General features: G+C 41.3%; 1 protein-coding gene across 2 annotated transcripts in view; it reads left to right on the top strand.

Annotated features, from left to right (window-relative positions):
* The first annotated feature begins 225 nt into the window (after positions 1–225).
* LOC100567364 (phosphatidylinositol 4,5-bisphosphate 3-kinase catalytic subunit alpha isoform) overlaps positions 226–19,525 on the top strand; it is an 80,818-nt gene continuing 61,518 nt past the window's right edge. Inside the window, exons 1-3 of one of the 2 annotated variants that reach the window (XM_062957441.1) lie at positions 226–569; positions 11,150–11,347; positions 18,748–19,026. In XM_062957441.1, coding sequence (XP_062813511.1) covers positions 18,838–19,026 — 189 coding nt within the window. In that variant the 5' untranslated portion in view covers positions 226–569; positions 11,150–11,347; positions 18,748–18,837. The remainder of the gene's footprint in view (positions 570–11,149; positions 11,348–18,747; positions 19,027–19,525) is intronic. The other variant, XM_062957440.1, reaches the window with a different exon arrangement.

Below are 19,525 nucleotides of genomic sequence, written 5' to 3'. Positions count from 1 at the left end.
TTCCAGAAAGGCTGGATGACACCGGCCAGGCTGGGGATGATGGGAACTGGGCACGGCAGGAGAATTTCAAGGGAATGAAGCATATCCCATTGTGCTTTCCCACCTTTTCTTGTAGTCCCCAGGAAAAAATAAATAATTCCAATTCCAATTGGAATGGGTGTAGTTTTTTTTGGGGGGTGGTGGTGGTCTTGTGTCGTTGCTGTGCTTCGGGCAGCTGCAAGAGAGAGAAAATATCCCTCTTTTCCCCTCCCCTTCCTTCCTTTCTTCCTTCCTTCCTTCCTTCCTTCCTTCCTTTCTTCCCTCCCTCCCAGCTGGAGAAATCCAGGACCCAACGGAAATCCGTGCTTCCCGATGCCGGATACTCTCTCTCTCTGTGTCTGTGTCTCTGGGCTGGCAGGCTGGGAAAGAAAAGCTCTCTTTTTCCTCCCTTTCTTAGGCTGGAAGAGACCCCTCTTTTGCTCCATTTTGAAGGGGGGAAAAAACCCACCCATAGAAGAAGAAGAAGGAGAAGAAAGAAGGAGGAGAGCAGCTCTTGCCAAAACACCGGGATCCAGACCGGGAGGCATGATGTAAGCAAAGCCGCCTTTTGTTTCCCAATCCCTTTTCTTTGGGGTTTGGTTTTTTTTTGGGGGGGGGGTTTTTTTGGGGTCTCCATCGTTTATTTATTTGTCCTCTTGGCCAGGGAAGGATGCAGCATTTCCGAGGCATGCGTCAAAGGCATCCATCATAAAATAAACATCATCCCCTTCCCTTCCCTTTAATTTGCTCTTCCAGGGATCACAGGGTTTGTATCTAGGGCCATGTTCCAGAGGCAGCAGCACTCTCTCCTGACGTTTCGCCCACCTCTAGGGCAGGCATCCTCAGCCTCAGGCCTTTTCCTTTTCCCCCCCTCAGCCGCGTACGCGGCTGAGGGGGGGAAAAGGAAAAGGCCTGAGGCTGAGGATGCCTGCCCTAGAGGTGGGCGAAACGTCAGGAGAGAGTGCTGCTGCTGCTGCTGCTGCTGCTGCTTCCCAAAGATGTTATTGACATGGTTTTGGATCCTGCGGAAAAAGGCCGAGCGCGTCTTCTCTCTCTCTTTTTTTTTTGTTTTGCCGTTAGACATCTTCATCTTTTCCTGCCTTTATAGTCCTTCTTTTTTTTAAAAAAAATAAAAATAAAATTGTAATTATTACAGAGCAAAATGCAGGTTTTGGATGTTTTGGATATTTGGGAGGGCAGCGTTTGTGTGTGTGTGTGTCCCTGCAAACAACAATCATCTTCCTCCTTTCCTTCCTTTTTTCTTTCTTTCTTTCCTTCCTTCCTTTTTTCCTTCCTTTTTTCCTTCCTTCCTTCCTCCTTTCCTTCCTTTTTTCCTTCCTTCCTCCTTTCCTTTCTTTCTTTCCTTTCTTTCTTTCCTTCCTTCCTTCCTTCCTTTTTTCCTTCCTTCCTTCCTTCCTTCCTTCCTTTTTTCCTTCGTTTTTTCCTTCCTTCCTTCCTTCCTTTTTTCCTTCCTCCTTTCCTTCCTTTTTTCCTTCCTTCATTTTTTCCTTCGTTTTTTCCTTCCTTCCTTCTTTTTTTCCTTCCTTCCTTCCTTCCTTCCTTCCTTCCTTCCTTCCTTCCTTCCTTCCTTTTTACCCTCTTTCCTTCCTTTTTTCCTTCCTTCCTTCCTTCCTTCCTTCCTTTTTTCCTTCCTTCCTTTTTTCCTTCCTTCCTTTTTTCCTTCCTTCCTTTTTTCCTTCCTTCCTCCTTTCCTTCCTTTTTTCCTTCCTTTCTTCCTTTTCCTGTCTTCATAGAATCTCTTTAATCATAATTGTGAAGCAAGATGATGTGTCAGATACATATTAAGATGTTTTGGGCTCTTTGGAAGGCAGTATTTATATCTCCTCTTCTCCCAGCAATCAGTTTACCTCCTTCCTTAGTTCTTTCCTTTCCTTCCTTCCTTCCTTCCTTCCTTCCTTCCTTCCTTCCTTTCTTCCCTTCCCTTCCCTTCATTCCCTTCCTTCTTTTCTTCCTTCTTTCCTTCCCTTCCTTCCCTTCCTTCTTTCTTTTATTCGCTTCCTTCCTTCCTTCCTTCCTTCCTTCCTTCCTTCCTTCTTTTATTCTTTTTCTTCCTTCCTTCTCTTATTCTTCTCCTTCCTTCCTTCCTTCCTTCCTTCCTTCCTTCTTTTCTTTTTTTCTTCCTTCTTTCTGTCCTTCTTTTATTCCCTTCCTTCCTTCTTTTATTCTTTTCCTTCCTTCCTTTCTTCCTTCTTTCCTTCCTTCTTTTATTCCCTTCCTTCCTTCCTTTCTTTTATTCTTTTCCTTCCTTCTTTCTTTTATTTTTCCTTCCTTCCTTCCTTCCTTCTTTTCTTCCCTTCTTCCCTTCTTTCTTTCTTTTATTTTTTTCTTCCTTCTTTCCTTCCTTCTTTCCTTCTTTCTTTTATTTTTCCTTCCTTCCTTCCTTCCTTCCTTCCTTCCTTCTTTTCTTTCCTTCTTCCCTTCTTTCTTTCTTTTATTTTTTTCTTCCTTCTTTCCTTCCTTCTTTCCTTCCCTCTTTTATTCTTTTCTTTCCTTCCTTCCTTCCTTCTTTTCTTCCTTCTTTCCTTTCCTTCATTCCCTTCCTTCCCTTCCTTCTTTTTTTCCCTTCCTTCCATCCATCCATCCATCCCTCCCCTGTCTTTATAGAATCTCTTATATTCTTCCTTGTGGAGCAAAGTGCTGCTTCACATACGTATTGAGATGTTTTTCATTTTGAGGAGGCCATATATCTTCTCACTACTGCCCCCCCCCCCCAATAGTCAAATCTTTGATGTCTTGTCAAAGACTTTCATGGCCGGAATCACTGGCTTGCTGAGAGTTTTCCGGGCTGTATGTCCATGTTCCAGAAGCATTCTCTCCTGACGTTTTGCCCATACCTATGGCAGGCATCCTCAGAGGTGGTGAGGTCTGTTAGAAACTAAGTACAGTAGAGTCTCACTTATCCAAGCCTCACTTATCCAAGCTTCTGGATAATCCAAGCCATTTTTGTAGTCAATGTTTTCAATATATCATGATATTTTGGTGCTAAATTCGTAAATACAGTACAGTAGAGTCTCACTTATCCAAGCCTCACTTATCCAAGCTTCTGGATAATCCAAGCCATTTTTGTAGTCAATGTTTTCAATATATCATGATATTTTGGTGCTAAATTCGTAAATACAGTAATTACAGCATAACATTACTGCATATTGAACTACTTTTTCCACCAAATTTGATGTACAACATGATGTCTTTCGTGATTCATTTGTAAAATCATAACCTAATTTGATGTTTAATAGGCCTTTCCTTAATCCCTCCTTATTTTCCAAGATATTCGCTTATCCAAGGTTCTGCCGGCCCGTTTAGCTTGGATAAGTGAGATTCTACTGTATGTCTGTGGAATGATGTGGAATGATGCGTGTTCCGATGAACCTGTGGGCACTGGAGTGATGCACTCCCAGGAGTGGCCGCAGGGGAGGTTCCAGACCAAGCACAATCCGAAGACCCAAAGACCTCAACGGCGGAGCAGGCGGAGGATAACATGGTACATGTTACAACGGCTGTGAAGGCGGAAGAAGGCTGCAACAGACTGAGAAGCCACTGTCGTTGTGTTAACCACACCACTGCTGGAACCTCACTCTGTGAAGACTGTGTGTTGACCGGCCGTGCACCGACCTCCACACATTAAAAAAAATCACGCACAGGCGTCTTCCAACAAAAATAAAAACAAACCTACAAAAGTCCCATGGCGATCAGCGAGTGGCGACGGGGGCAGGACTGTGAAATCTGGAAGCCCCTAGTCACAGACTGGCACATGGGCGGTGGATATGGACTCAGTCGTTCTACCTCAAGGACCGAGGCAGTTGAGTAGTCCGGCAGCTGTATCCATGACTGAGCAGCCCTTTTTAGGATCCGCTCTGCTCACCCCACACGGGGAAGGGGCTAGAAAAGGTGCCCTAAACATAGTCTGCCTCTCCTACCCTGACTGGACTGCCGCGTCCAGAGGGGTCACCACTCTGCGGCCAAAAAAGAAAAATGAACTTTGGAACATGGAACGTACGGACATTGTTAGATAACACTGACAGCGAGCGCCCCGAACGCAGGACTGCTCTCATTGCAAGAGAGCTGGGACGCTTCAAGATCGACATAGCAGCCCTTCAGGAGACCCGGAGAGCAGGAGAGGGGCAGCTGAAGGAAGAAAAGGGAGGCTACACCTTCTTCTGGAAGGGACTACCTGAAGAAGAGCGAAGAAGAATACACGGAGTTGGCTTTGCTATCAGAAACGACCTGGTGAAGCACCTGACTGAAGCACCCACTGGCATCAACGAACGACTTTCAACCCTCCGAATTAACCTTGCCAAAAACCAACAGGCAACCATCATATGCGCCTATGCACCAACTCTAGATGCTGACGAAGACATCAAGGAAAAATTTTACTGTCAGCTGGATACCATCCTATCGGAGATACCTAAGGAGGACAAAATCATCCTCCTGGGGGACTTTAACGCAAGAGTCGGAAGGGACTCTGACCTGTGGCCAGGGATCATAGGAAAAGACGGGGTCGGAAACAGCAACTCGAATGGCATCTTGCTTCTCACCAAATGCGGAGAGCACAACCTTGTCATCACCAACACGCTCTTCCGCCAGAAAAACAAGCTCAAGACATCATGGAAGCACCCTCGGTCAAAGCATTGGCACCTCCTGGACTATGTTATCACACGTGCCAGAGACCGCCGCGATGTGCTTCTCACAAGAGCCATGACAGGTACTGATGACTGCTGGACAGACCACAGGCTAATCCGATCCACGACGGCTATCAAGATCGTCCCCAAACGCAGACTCCAAGGAAGGAAAACAAGGCGAAAAATGAACACCCAAGCCCTTCAGGTGCCCTCCAAACGAGCCCTTCTCCAAACAACACTCAAAGATCATCTACCCACAGAACACCCCGAAAATGTTGAGGAACATTGGAACAAACTGAAGACCTCCATCATCACAGCCTGCGAAGAAAGCATTGGATACCTAACTAAGAAACATCAAGACTGGTTTGATGATAACGACAAAGAGATCCAACAGCTGATTGATAACAAAAGGAAAGCCTTCCAAACATGGCAGAGAGACACCAACTGTGCTGCCAAGAAAAAGATCTATGCCAGTGCAAAAGCCGAGGTCCAAAGAAGGACCAGAGAACTCAAGAACATCTGGTGGACAAAGAAGGCTGAAGAAATCCAACACCTTGCAGATACCCATGACGCTCAGGGATTTTTCAAAGCCACAAAGATCATTTATGGACCAAGAAACCATGGCATACAGCCCCTACGCTCATCAGATGGAACCAAAATTCTGAAGGACAAAACATCAATTGCACTACGTTGGAAAGAGCACTACCAGAACCTGCTGAATCGCAGCTCCAATGTGGCCGAAGAGACCCTCTCACAAATCCCGCAACAACAAACCAGGGATGAGCTTGCAGCACTGCCTAGTTTGGAAGAAGTCAGCAATGCCATCAGCCAACAAAAAAACAACAAAGCTAGCGGACCTGATGGGATTCCCGCTGAAATCTTCAAAGAGGGTGGACCTGAGCTGATGCAACAACTCCACCAGCTTATTGAAAAGGTGTGGATGACCGAGAAAATCCCAGCAGACTTCAAGGATGCCACCATCATCACCCTTTTCAAGAAAGGGGACAGAACAGACTGCGGGAACTATCGTGGTATCTCCCTTCTAACCTCCGCCGGGAAAATCCTCGCAAGAATCCTTGCAAACCGCCTTCTCCCTGTCTCAGAAGACACCCTCCCAGAATCCCAGAATGGCTTCCGCCCCTCCAGAGGAACAGTGGACATGATCTTCACTGCTCGACAGCTCCAAGAAAAATGCAGGGAACAAAACCAACCTCTGTACATGGCATTCATTGACCTTGCAAAGGCATTCGACACAGTGAATCGCAGCGCTCTCTGGACCATCCTCCAAAAAATCGGGTGCCCTGACAAATTTGTGAACATCCTGCGGCTCCTCCATGATGACATGATGGCAACAGTCTTGGACAGCAACGGCTCCCAAAGTGACCCATTTAAGGTTGAATCAGGTGTCAAGCAGGGATGTGTTATTGCCCCCACCTTATTTTCCATCTTCATCGCTATGATACTTCACCTTGTTGATGGGAAGCTTCCCACCGGAGTGGAAATCATCTATCGGACAGATGGCAAGCTATTTAACCTCAGCAGACTGAGAGCCAAAACCAAGGTCACCACAACATCTGTTATAGAACTCCAATATGCTGATGACAACGTAGTCTGTGCGCGTTCAGAAGAAGACCTACAAGCCACTCTAAACACCTTCGCAGAAGCATACGAGAAGCTCGGCCTCTCACTGAACATCGAGAAAACCAAAGTGCTCTTCCAACAGGCACCAGCTAATCCCTCTGCAAAGCCAGGAATACAGCTTAACGGTGCAACATTAGAAAATGTTGACCATTTCCGCTACCTTGGTAGCCACCTCTCCACAAAAGTCAACATCGACACTGAAATACAACACCGCCTGAGCTCTGCGAGTGCAGCATTTTTCCGTATGAAGCAGAGAGTGTTCGATGACCGGGACATCCGTAGAGAGACCAAGGTGCTTGTTTATAAAGCCATTGTCCTCCCAACCCTGCTCTATGCCTGCGAAACGTGGACTGTGTACAGACGTCACACCAAACTCCTGGAGCGTTTCCATCAGCGTTGTCTCAGGAAAATCCTGCAAATCTCTTGGGAAGACAGGCGGACAAATGTCAGCGTGCTTGAGGAAGCAAAGACCACCAGCATTGAAGCGATGCTCTTACGCCATCAACTCCGTTGGACTGGCCACGTTGTCCGAATGCCCGATCACCGTCTCCCAAAGCAGCTCCTCTACTCTGAACTCAAGAATGGGAAACGGAATGTTGGAGGGCAGGAAAAGAGATTTAAAGATGGGCTCAAAGCCAACCTTAAAAACTGTGGCATAGACACTGAGAACTGGGAAGCCCTGGCCCTTGAGCGCTCTAATTGGAGGTCAGCTGTGACCAGCAGTGCTGCGGAGTTTGAAGAGGCACGAACGGAGGGCTTAAGGGAGAAACGTGCCAAGAGGAAGGAGCGTCAAGCTAACCCCGACCGGGACCGCCTTCCACCTGGAAACCGATGTCCTCACTGCGGGAGAATATGCGGGTCAAGAATCGGTCTCTTCAGTCACCTAAGAACACACGCCCAAGATACCAAGGTTGGAAGACCATCGTCCTCGAACGTCGAGGGATCGCCTAAGTAAGTAAGATGTCTAGGGTGGAAGAACTCTTGTCTGTTGCCTGGTCATAGCAAATTTCTACATGGAACACTTTGAGAAATAAGCCGTGGAAGCAACAACAAAAAAAAGCCAACTACAATAGAGTCTCACTTATCCAAGCTAAACGGGTCGGCAGAAGCTTGGATAAGTGAATATCTTGGATAATAAGGAGGGATTAAGAAAAGGACTATTAAACATCAAATTAGGTTATGATTTTACAAATTAAGCACCAAAACGTCATGTTAGACAACACATTTGACAGAAAAAGCAGTTCAATACGCAGTAATGTTATGTTGTAATTACTGTATTTACGAATTTAGCACCAAAATATCACGATGTATTGAAAACATTGACTACAAAAATGGCTTGGATAATCCAGAAACTTGGACAAGTGAGGCTTGGATAAGTGAGACTCTACTGTATATGGTTTGGATTTGTGGATGACACCTTCACCATTTGGAGCCATGGAGAAGAAGAACTCAGGAAGTTCCTGGACCACCTCGACAGCATCCACCCAAACATCCAATTCACCATGGAAAAAGAAAAGGAAGGAAAACTGCTGTTTCTAGATGTCCTCATCATTCGCAAACCCAATCAACAATTGGGCCACATGGTTTACACAAAACCTACCCTGTTTCCCCGAAAATAAGACATCCCCGGAAAATAAGACCTAGTAGAGGTTTTGCTGAATTGCTAAATATAAGGCCTCCCCCGAAAGTAAGACCTAGTAAAGTTTTTGTTTGGAAGCATGCCCGCCAAATAGAACACCAGAACATGCAGGATCAGTAAATGTACATATTATAGATGTTTGTACAATAAAATAATGGTAGTAACAAGAAATTCCTGATAAGATTCACAGTTTGTCTGGTCATCTGGTTTGTGATGACAACTAATGTTCACATTTATAGTTGAACAAAAAAATGAACCTTTATTATATAATAAAGGTTCATTTTTTGTTCAACTATAAATGTGAATTCTTCATCGAAAAATAAGACATCCCCTGAAAATAAGACCTAGTGCATCTTTGGGAGGAAAAATTAATATAAGACACTGTCTTATTTTCGGGGAAACAGGATATACGCATGGATAGATACTTATATAAGAATTCCAACCATCACCCAAGACAAATAAGAAGCATAATCAAAACCCTGGTAGACCATGCAAAATAAATCTGAGAAACCCACCTCTTCCAAGGGGAACGGAACCACCTAAACTGGGCTCTACAGGTCAATGGAGACTCCACCATGGACATCAGAAGACCAAAAACAAGACACGAGAATGAAGATAAAGATCCACCCAGAGGAAAAGGGTTCTTACCAGGCATCAAGGGAACCACTGACCACATAGGGAAGCTGATGAAGACAACACAACGTACTAACTATCTACAGACCCACAAAGAAAATCCAACACATGCTATGGTCAGCAGAGGACAAGAGGGATCTTCTTAACTCTCCAGGAGTCTACCATACAACATGCAGATGTGGACAAGTCTACATAGGGACCACCACATGCAGCATTGTCCAAACATGAGTCAAGGAACATGAAAGGCTCTGCAGACTGACTCAACCACAGACATAGCAGAGCACTTCATGAACCAACTTGGACACAGCGTATTGTTTGAGGACACAGAAATGTTTGACCACTCTCACAACCACCATGTCAGACGACACAGAGAAGCCACTGAAACCCACAAGCATGTGGACAATCTCAACAGAAAGGAGGAAACCAGGAAAATGAACCACATCTGCCCGGGGCTGTGGCGCAGACGGGAGAGCAATGAGTCACTGACAAGGAGGTCATAAGTTCGAGGCCCGCTCGGAGCTATGTTTGTTTGTCTTTGTCCTGTGTTAAAAAGGCATTGAATGTTTGCCTAATATGTGTAATGTGATCCGCCCTGAGTCCCCTTCGGGGTGAGAAAGAAGGGCGGAATATAAATGATGTAAATAAATAAATAAATAAATCTCGATACCAGTCTCCCAGGACAACAAATAAAGATCAACACTCTGAAAACAGGGGAATTGCAGGCATGAATCAATCAAGGCCAGCTAACACCTCCCAACAAATAATAATAATAATAATAATAATAATAATAATAATAATAACAACTTTATACCCTGCCACCATCTCCCCACGGGGACTCGGGGCGGCTTACAGTGAGGATATAACAACATAGCATACAATGCATACAATCAACTAAAACAATGCGATTTAAAAACAATACAATGTTATAGCTTAATGTAATGGGCAAGGAACTGAGAGGTTGCGGGTTCATTGCGGGTATACAGTGGAGTCTCACTTATCCAACATAAACAGGCCGGCAGAACGTTGGATAAGCAAATATGTTGGATAATAAGGAGGGATCAAGGAAAAGTCTATTAAACATCAAATTAGGTGATGATTTTACAAATTAAGCACCAAAACATCATGTTATACAACAAAATTGACAGAAAAAGTAGTTCAATACGCAGTAATGCTATGTAGTAATGACTGTATTTATTAATTTAGCACCAAAATATCACGATATATTGAAAACATTGACTACAAAAATGCGTTGGATAATCCAGAACGTTGGATATGCGAATGTTGGATAAGTGAGACTCTACTGTACTGTTAGAAGAGGCAGGAAACAACTTGTTGCTATACATAATAATAATAATAATAATAATAATAATAATAATAATAATAATAATAATAAATAATAATAATACCAGGCCACCAGGATGGTAGAGAGAATTGGGACTGATGCATGATGGGACAAAGGAGTCCCCCAGGCAGGAAGCAGCCAGGCTTTGAAGCTGCGAGGACATTCAATGCTAATGCAACATTCAGCAGGCAAGCGTTCTTTCTCCCAACCTGGACATTATTCCACAGATATATAAAACTAGAACCCCACTTGCCTGGTTTTCAACAGACTTCACAACCTCAGAGGATGCCTGCCATAGGTGTGGGCGAAATGTCAGGAGAGAATGCTTCCGGAACATGGCTGTACAGCATGAAAAACTCACAGCAACGCAGTCGAATCTTCCTTTTTCATGCTTTTTCCTTTCTTTCATTATATCAATGGCCCAACCAAGAACTCATGAAGTCATGCCTTTGACACCTGGGCAAACTTGATCCGTTCAGGTGTTTTGGACTGCAACTCCCACCATTCCTAACAGCCTCAGGCCCCTTCCTTTTGCCCCTCGGCCGCTTAAGCGGCTGAGGGGCAAAAGGAAAGGGCCTGAGGCTGTTAGGAATGGTGGGAGTTGAAGTCCAAAACACCATGGTTTACACCAGGAAATATAATCCGATAATGGGGCACACTTTACAAATGTCCATGGGGGTTGCAGTCCAAAACACCATGGTTTACACCAGGAAATATAATCCGATAATGGGGCACACTTTACAAATGTCTATGGGAGTTGCAGTCCAAAACTGCTTAAGCGGCTGAGGGGCAAAAGGAAGGGGCCTGAGGCTGTTAGGAATGGTGGGAGTTGAAGTCCAAAACACCATGGTTTACACCAGGAAATATAATCCGATAATGGGGCACACTTTACAAATGTCCATGGGAGTTGCAGTCCAAAACACCGTGGTTTACACCAGGAAATATAATCCGATAATGGGGCACACTTTACAAATGTCCATGGGAGTTGCAGTCCAAAACACCGTGGTTTACACCAGGAAATATAATCCGATAATGGGGCACACTTTACAAATGTCCATGGGAGTTGCAGTCCAAAACTGCTTAAGCGGCTGAGGGGCAAAAGGAAGGGGCCTGAGGCTGTTAGGAATGGTGGGAGTTGCAGTCCAAAACACCTGAACAGATCAAGTTTGCCCATGCCTGCTCTATAGTGCAATATTCGTTTCAATTGTTGTCACCATCACCGTTTGTTTTTGCCAGAGTTTTTGGACTGTGATAAGAGACAGAAAAGAGAGAATGATCCGCTGGCGAAGGAGAAGGACGGCAAGGGCCAGGAGGCCTTCTTCTTAAAAGAAACCCTGGATCCGTCCCACAGAACCAGCCTTGATTGACACACAAACACAAGAGACAGACATCGCGGCTGCTTCAACGCACTCACGGTCCACCTGTTACTCCTGAGTAAGCAGATTTGGATGTGGTTTGAAAATATTCTCGAGTGTGATCGTTGCCTATGTGTGTAAGAGATAGTCACTGTGGGTCTCGATCAAGAGAATAAAGCAGGTTAATAATAGCAACCACAATAATAATAATAATAATAATAATAATAATAATAATAATAATAATAATAATATCTTGTAAATTGCCTAGAGCATCTTGGATGGAGGGCGATTAATAAGTAATTAAATGATGATGATGATGATGATAATTATAATAACTGCAAAAGGCCACCCTACTGGGATCTGTGCGCATCATCCGAAAATACATCACACAGTCCTAGACACTTGGGAAGTGTTCGACTTGTGATTTTGTGAAACGAAATCCAGCATATCTATCTTGTTTGCTGTGTCATTAATAATAATAATAATAATAATAATAATAATAATAATAATAATAATAATAATAACTGCAAAAGGCCACCCTGGTGGGATCTGCACGCATCATCCGAAAATATATCACACAGTCCTAGACACTTGGGAAGTGTTCGACTTGTGGTTTTCTGATATGAAATCCAGCATATCTATCTTGTTTGCTGTGTCATACAATAAAATAATAACTGCAAAATAATAATAATAATAATAATAATAATAATAATAATAATAATCAATTTTATCTTGTAAATCGCCTAGAGCATCTTGGATGGAGGGCGATTAATAAGTAATTAAATGATGATGATGATGATGATGATGATGATGATGATAATTATAATGATAATGATAATAATAATAACTGCAAAAGGCCACCCTACTGGGATCTGCGCGCATCATCCGAAAATACATCACACAGTCCTAGACACTTGGGAAGTGTTCGACTTGTGATTTTCTGATATGAAATCCAGCATATCTGTCTTGTTTGCTGTGTCATAAATAATAATAATAATAATAATAATAATAATAATAATAATAATAATAATAATAATAACTGCAAAAGGCCACCCTACTGGGATCTGCGCGCATCATCCGAAAATACATCACACAGTCCTAGACACTTGGGAAGTGTTCCACTTGTGATTTTGTGATACGAAATCCAGCATATCTATCTTGTTTGCTGTGTCATACAATAATAATGATAATAATAATAATATACATCTTTGGGGAGGGTGAAAAGGTTAATAATAACAACTGTAATAACATCAACCACAACAACAATATTATTATTATTATTATTAATAATAATAATATATATCTTTGGGGAGGGTGACAAGGTTAATAATAACAACCGTAATCATAGCAACCACAACAACAACAAAAACAATATTATTATTATTATTATTAATAATATACATCTTTGAGGAGGGTGACAAGGTTATTAATAACAACCGTAATAATAGCGACCACAACAACAATATTATTATTATTATTATTAATAATAATAATAATAATAATATACATCTTTGGGGAGGTTGACAAGGTTATTAATAACAACCGTAATAACAGCCACCACAATACCAACAATAATATTATGATTAATAATAATAATAATCATAATATACATCTTTGCGGAGGGTGACAAGGTTAATAATAACAACCGTAATAACAGCAACCACAATAACAACAATAATATTATTATTATTAATAATAATAATATACATCTTTGGGGAGGGTGAAAAGGTTAATAATAACAACTGTAATAATAGCAACCACAACAACAACAACAACAATATTATTATTATTATTATTAATATACATCTTGGGGGGGGTGACAAGGTTAATAATAACAACCATAATAACAGCAACCACAACAATAATAACATTATTATTATTATTATATTATGACACAGCAAACAAGATAGATATGCTGGCTTTCATATCACAAAATCACAAGTCGAACACTTCCCAAGTGTCTAGGACTGTGTGATGTATTTTCGATGATGCGTGCAGATCCCAGTCGGGTGGCCTTTTGCAGTTGGCAGATCGTAATTTTGTCAATGTCTATTGTTTCCAAATGCCGGCTGAGATCTTTTGGCACGGCACCCAGTTAGGGTTATTATTATTATCATTATTATTAATACACATCTTTGGGGAGGGTGACAAGGTTAAGAATAACAACTGTAATAACAGCAACCAGAACAACATTATTATTATTATTACATTAATAATAATAATATACATCTTTGGGGCGGGTGACAAGGTTAATAATAACTGTAATAATAACAACCACAACAACAACAACAAAATGATCAATAATAATAATAATAATAATAATAATAATAATAATAATAATATACATCTTTGGGGAGGGTGACAAGGTTAATTATAACAACCACAATAATAGCAACTAGAACAACAATATATTTTATTATTATTATTATTATTATTAATAATAATAATAATAATAATAATAATATACATCTTTGGGGAGGGTAACAAGGTTAATAATAACTGTAATAATAACAACCACAACAACAACAATAAAATGATTAATAATAATAATAATAATAATAATAATAATAATAATAATAATAATATACATCTTTGGGGAGGGTGACAAGGTTAATTATAACAACCACAATAATAGCAACTAGAACAACAACAATATATTTTTATTATTATTATTATTATTATTAATAATAATAATAATAATAATAATAATAATAATAATAATATACATCTTTGGGGAGGGTAACAAGTTTAATAATAACAACCGTAATAATAGCAACCAGAACAACAATAACAATATTATTATTAGTAGTATTAGTAATAAATAATAATAATAAAAATAATATACATCTTTGGGGTGGGTGGCAAGCTTTGTCATTAAAGTTTACGGTGCATTATAGAATGAAATGCAGTCTGACACCTCTATAAACTACCTTTACTCAATGCTGTGGAATCCAGAGAGTTGTAGTTTTCTGGCTGCATTGATTCCCTAGCACATTGAGCCATGGCAAATAAAGTGGTGCTAAACTGCATTAATTTGCTGGTGTAAATGCACCTTGTAATTGTCATGTTTGCTCACACAGATCAAGATGGTGTAGGATTTAAAAAAAAATACAGTAGAGTCTCGCTTATCCAACTTCCACTTATCCAACGTTCTGTATTATCCAACAGAGTCTGCCTTTTAGTAGTCAAATGTTTTTGCAGTCAATGTTTTCAATACATTGCAATAGTTTGGTGCTAAATTCGTAAATTCAGTAATTACTACATTTTGTTACCGTGTATTGAACTACTTTTTCTGTCCATTTGTTGTAAAACATGATGTTTTGGTGCTCAATTTGTAAAATCATTATGTAATTTAATGTTTAATAGGCTTTTCCTTAATCCCTCCTTATTATCCAACATTTTCACGTTTCACCCGTTTATGTTGGATAAGTGAGACTCTACTGTAGCTGTATTACCCGCAAACCAATAGTACTTTTGTATCTAGGTTAAGTCCCTCTTATACAAAATGCTTGAGACTCATTGAATTCGTGATAAATTTGGAATATTTACGTAGACATAATGAGATATTTTGGGGATGGAACTCGAACCTGAACTCAATTTTAACTTATATTAATCATGTTTTGAATTACAGTAGAGTCTCACTTATCCAACATAAACGGGCCGGCAGAACATTGGATAAGCGAAGGAGAGATTAAGAAAAAGCCTATTCAACATCAAATTAGGTTATGATTTTACAAATTAAGCACCAAAACATCATGTTATACAACAAATTTGACAGAAAAAGTAGTTCATTACACATTAAAGCTATGCAGTAAATTACTGTATTTGCCTATTTAGCACCAAAATATCATGATATATTGAAAACATTGACTACAAAAATGCGTTGGATAATCCAGAACGTTGGATAACCGAGTGTTGGATAAGTGAGACTCTCCTGTAATGCCAATGATGTTTAATTCTGTTTTTAATGTTTGGATGCTTTTGGATCTTAAATTGTATTGAAACACATCTTCCCAAAGGGACTCGGCGTGGCTTACACACAAAATGTCCACAAAACATAAATGCAACAATCCATTAAAACACAAACCTTTAAAATAAAAGCATAATAAAATACAGTAGAGTTTCACTTATCCAGCATTCTGGATTATCCAACGCATTTTTGTAGTCAATGTTTTCAATATATCATGATATTTTGGTGCTAAATTAGTAAATACAGTAATTACCACATAGCATTACTGTGTATTGAACTACTTTTTCTATCAAATTTGTTGTCTAACATGATGTTTTGGTGCTTCATTTGTAAAATCATAACCTAATTTGTGTTGTCGAAGGCTTTCATAGCCGGGATCACAGGGTTGTTGTATGTCTTTCGGGCTGTGTGGCCATGTTCCAGAAGTATTCTCTCCTGATGTTTCGCCCACATCTATGGCAGGCATCCTCAGAGGTTGTGACGTATGGAAAAACTCATACACTCACACAGTAATAAGCAAGGAGGGGATTGTGGCACCAAATGATCCATTAACGACAAGAGACACTGTGTGAGTGTATGAGTGTATGTATGTTTTCCGGGCTGTATGTCCATGTTCCAGAAGCATTCTCTCCTGACGTTTTGCCCATACCTATGGGAGGCATCCTCAGAGGTGGTGAGGTCTGTTAGAAACTAAGTACAGTAGAGTCTCACTTATCCAAGCCTCACTTATCCAAGCTTCTGGATTATCCAAGCCATTTTTGTAGTCAATGTTTTCAATATATCATGATATTTTGGTGCTAAATTCGTAAATACAGTAATTACAGCATAACATTACTGCGTATTGAACTATTTTTTCTCTCAAATTTGTTGTACAACATGATGTCTTTCGTGCTTCATTTGTAAAATCATAACCTAATTTGATGTTTAATAGGCCTTTCCTTAATCCCTCCTTATTATCCAAGATATTCGCTTATCCAAGGTTCTGCCAGCCCGTTTAGCTTGGATATGTGAGACTCTACTGTATAACAATCCAGATAAAATCACAATAACAAAACGAATAGCCAGCAATGCAATGGGCATGACCAGGCTATAAAAGAGCCAGGCATGGGAAAGTGCAAGCAGCACATCATGGGTATTGGATGAAGTGCAGAGAACAAAATATTATCAGGCAACTTAAGGACTCGGCATTTATGACTAGGGACTAGGCATTCTCAAATGCTAGCTGAAACATCCAGGTTTTCAAATCCAAGAATTTGTTCCTGGTGCAGAGTTCGGCTTCCACTTCTGGGTTTCTCTGGAAGTCCAAGTGGTATCAAACTGCATTAATTCAGTAGTGTAGATGCACCAGGGCAGGGAATTCTAGAGTTGGTGTCTCTCTGTCTGGCCCTGGTGGTCCCTCAGGTGATGATTCCTGCAAATTCATTTATTTATTTACTAGCTGTGCCCAGCCACGCGTTGCTGTGGCAAAGTGGTGGTGGTATCGGTTAAAATTGTTGTGTAATTTTTATTTGACGTTATTTGCGATTTTTTAATTAATTTTATTGTAAGTTATATTTTTATTTATTATATTTTATTATTTTCTTGTATTATTTTTAGTTATTTTCTGTTATTATAGTATTTTATTGTATTAATTTTTAGTGTTTTTTATTATTTTTTATTGGGTTGCTAGGAGACCAAGTTGGAGGAGCTTAGCCTTCTAACTGGCAGCAATTGGGTAAAAGCAATTATTCCTCTCTCTCTCTAATTAGGACTTTATTTTTCTTTTCTTTTTGTTGTATCAACCTAGAGGCGTGGATGATGGGTTGTGTTGCCAAATTTCGAGGTTGGGGGGCCTGTAGTTTTGTTGTTTTGTGGGTCGCCGTGATGCCATCACTCTTTTATATATATCGATTTACAGTATTTATATTCCGCCCTTCTTTCTTTCTCACCCCGAAGGGGACTCTGGGCAGATCACATTATACACACATAGGGCAAACATTCAATGCCCATATACACATAGAACCGAGACAGACACAGAGGCAATTTGACTGCCATATATATTCGGTGTTGCACTGTGTTAAATCTTTTATATATTGTGTTTTACTATTTTAATTGTTGTATTATTTTATTGTATTATGATATACTGGTAGTGATCCTGCCAGTTGTGTAAGCCGCCCTGAGTCCCGTCGGGGAGAAGGGCGGGGTAGAAATATCGGAAATAAATAAATAATAAATAAATAAATTTAACCTTCTCCCGAGGGGATGTTCGATTCTGGCCACAGGGGGGAGCAGCTGCTTCATCATCCACTGTGACGGCACTTCCTCATTCCAACGTCGTAAATTAGTAAATTTGCCTCCCCACTTTTATAAGAGGTACCTTATTTTATTTATTTATTATTTATTTATTTACAGTATTTATATTCCGCCCTTCTCACCCTGAAGGGGACTCAGGGCGGATTACAATGAACACATATATGGCAAACATTCAATGCCAACAGACAAACAACATACAGTATAATATAGACAGACACAGAGGCATTTAACATTTTTCCAGCTTCACGATTCCGGCCACAGGGGGAGCTGTTGCTTCACCGTCCACTAGTGGCTGTCCTTCCTCATTCCTTTCCTCGTGTTTTGCTGGCAGTTTTATGATGTTGTAAATTAGTTAAATTAGCCTCCCACATAAAGCGTACCTAAATTTCCCTACTTGACAGATGCAACTGTCTTTCGGGGCTGCATAGGTCAACAGCAAGCCGGGCTATTTAATGGTCGGGGGCTTAACCCGACCCGGGCTTTGAACTCATGACTTCTTGGTCAGTAGTGATTTATTGCAGCTGGTTACTAGCCAGCTGTGCCACAGCCCGGCCCTACTTGTTTTATCGGGCCTGGCCCCATGTAAGCTGCCCCGAGTCCCTTCGGGGAGATGGGGCGGGGTATAAAAATAAAGTTACAGTAGAGTCTCACTTATCCAACACTCGCTTATCCAACGTTCTGGATTATCCAACGCATTTTTGTGGTCAATGTTTTCAATATATCATGATATTTTGGTGCTAAATTCATAAATACAGTAAATACTACATAGCATTACTGCGCATTGAACTACTTTTTCTGTCAAATTTGTTGTCTAACATGATGTTTTGGTGCTTCATTTGTAAAATCATAACCTAATTTGACGTTTAATAGGCTTTTCCTTAATGCCTCCTCATTATCCAACATATTCGCTTATCCAACATTCTGCTGGCCCGTTTAAGTTGGATAAGTGAGACTCTACTGTATTATTATTATTATTATTATTATTATTACTTGATAGATGCAACTATCTTTCGGGTTGCTAGGTCAGCAACAAGCAGGGGCTATTTTTTATTTTTTAATTGACGGGTGCTCGCCCCGCCACGGGCTGGCCTCGAACTCATGACCTCATGGTCAGAGTGATTTATTGCAGCAGGCTGCTCACCAGCCTGCGCCACAGCCCGGCCCCAATTGGGCTGTGAATCCTAATCTTCCCATCCTTTCGCTCTCTCTCTCTGCAGGTGTGTCCTAAGATGCCCTAGCCGCCCTCCTCGGATCCAGACGCGTCTGCCAAGAGTGTGCCGGGGTCCGGCCCCCTTCCCGCCGCCGCCATGCCTCCGCGGCCCTCCTCCGGGGAGCTGTGGGGCCTCCACCTCATGCCCCCGCGCATCATGGTGGACTGCTGCCTGCCCAACGGGATGATCGTCACGCTGGAGTGCCTGCGCGAGGCCACCCTCCTCAGCATCAAGCACGACCTCTTCAAGGAGGCACGGAAGTACCCGCTCTTCCACCTGCTGCAGGTGAGCCCCCTTCACACCCAAACAGCCCGCCCTTCGGAGTCCTTCCTTCTTCGAAGCAGGAGCCGGAGGGCCATCTGTCGGGAGGGCTTGGATGATTGGAAATAACTGTACCCAGTCTCTGGGCACAGATCCCTTTGGAAATAGATGACTATCGTAACCTTGTTGGAAAGGAAAAACGATGTCATATCTGTTTGGCATGTGGAGACCAACTTTTGAAAACCCCTAGTCAAGAAAAACATAATAATAATAATAATAATAATAATAATAATAATAATAATAATAATAAAAACGAGAAAACTTATGACCATTCATCATTCACTGCACCCTCGCAGTTTTGTTGACCGGCTATATCTGCCTAGAAGGTCAGGGGGCAGAGGACTCTTGCAAGTAAAACAAGCAGTCAAAGAAGAAGAACATGCCCTGGCAGAAGATGGAAAGCAAAGTGAAGAACCTGCTTTGATTGAAGTCAAAAATCAGAAACTCCTCAAAGCACAGCAGA

This window comes from Anolis carolinensis, chromosome 6, assembly GCF_035594765.1.
Source record: "Anolis carolinensis isolate JA03-04 chromosome 6, rAnoCar3.1.pri, whole genome shotgun sequence".
Classification (NCBI taxonomy): Eukaryota; Metazoa; Chordata; class Lepidosauria; order Squamata; family Dactyloidae; genus Anolis; species Anolis carolinensis.
The sequence above is the reverse complement of the archived record's forward strand: the minus strand, read 5'-3'. Positions and strand labels throughout refer to the sequence as shown.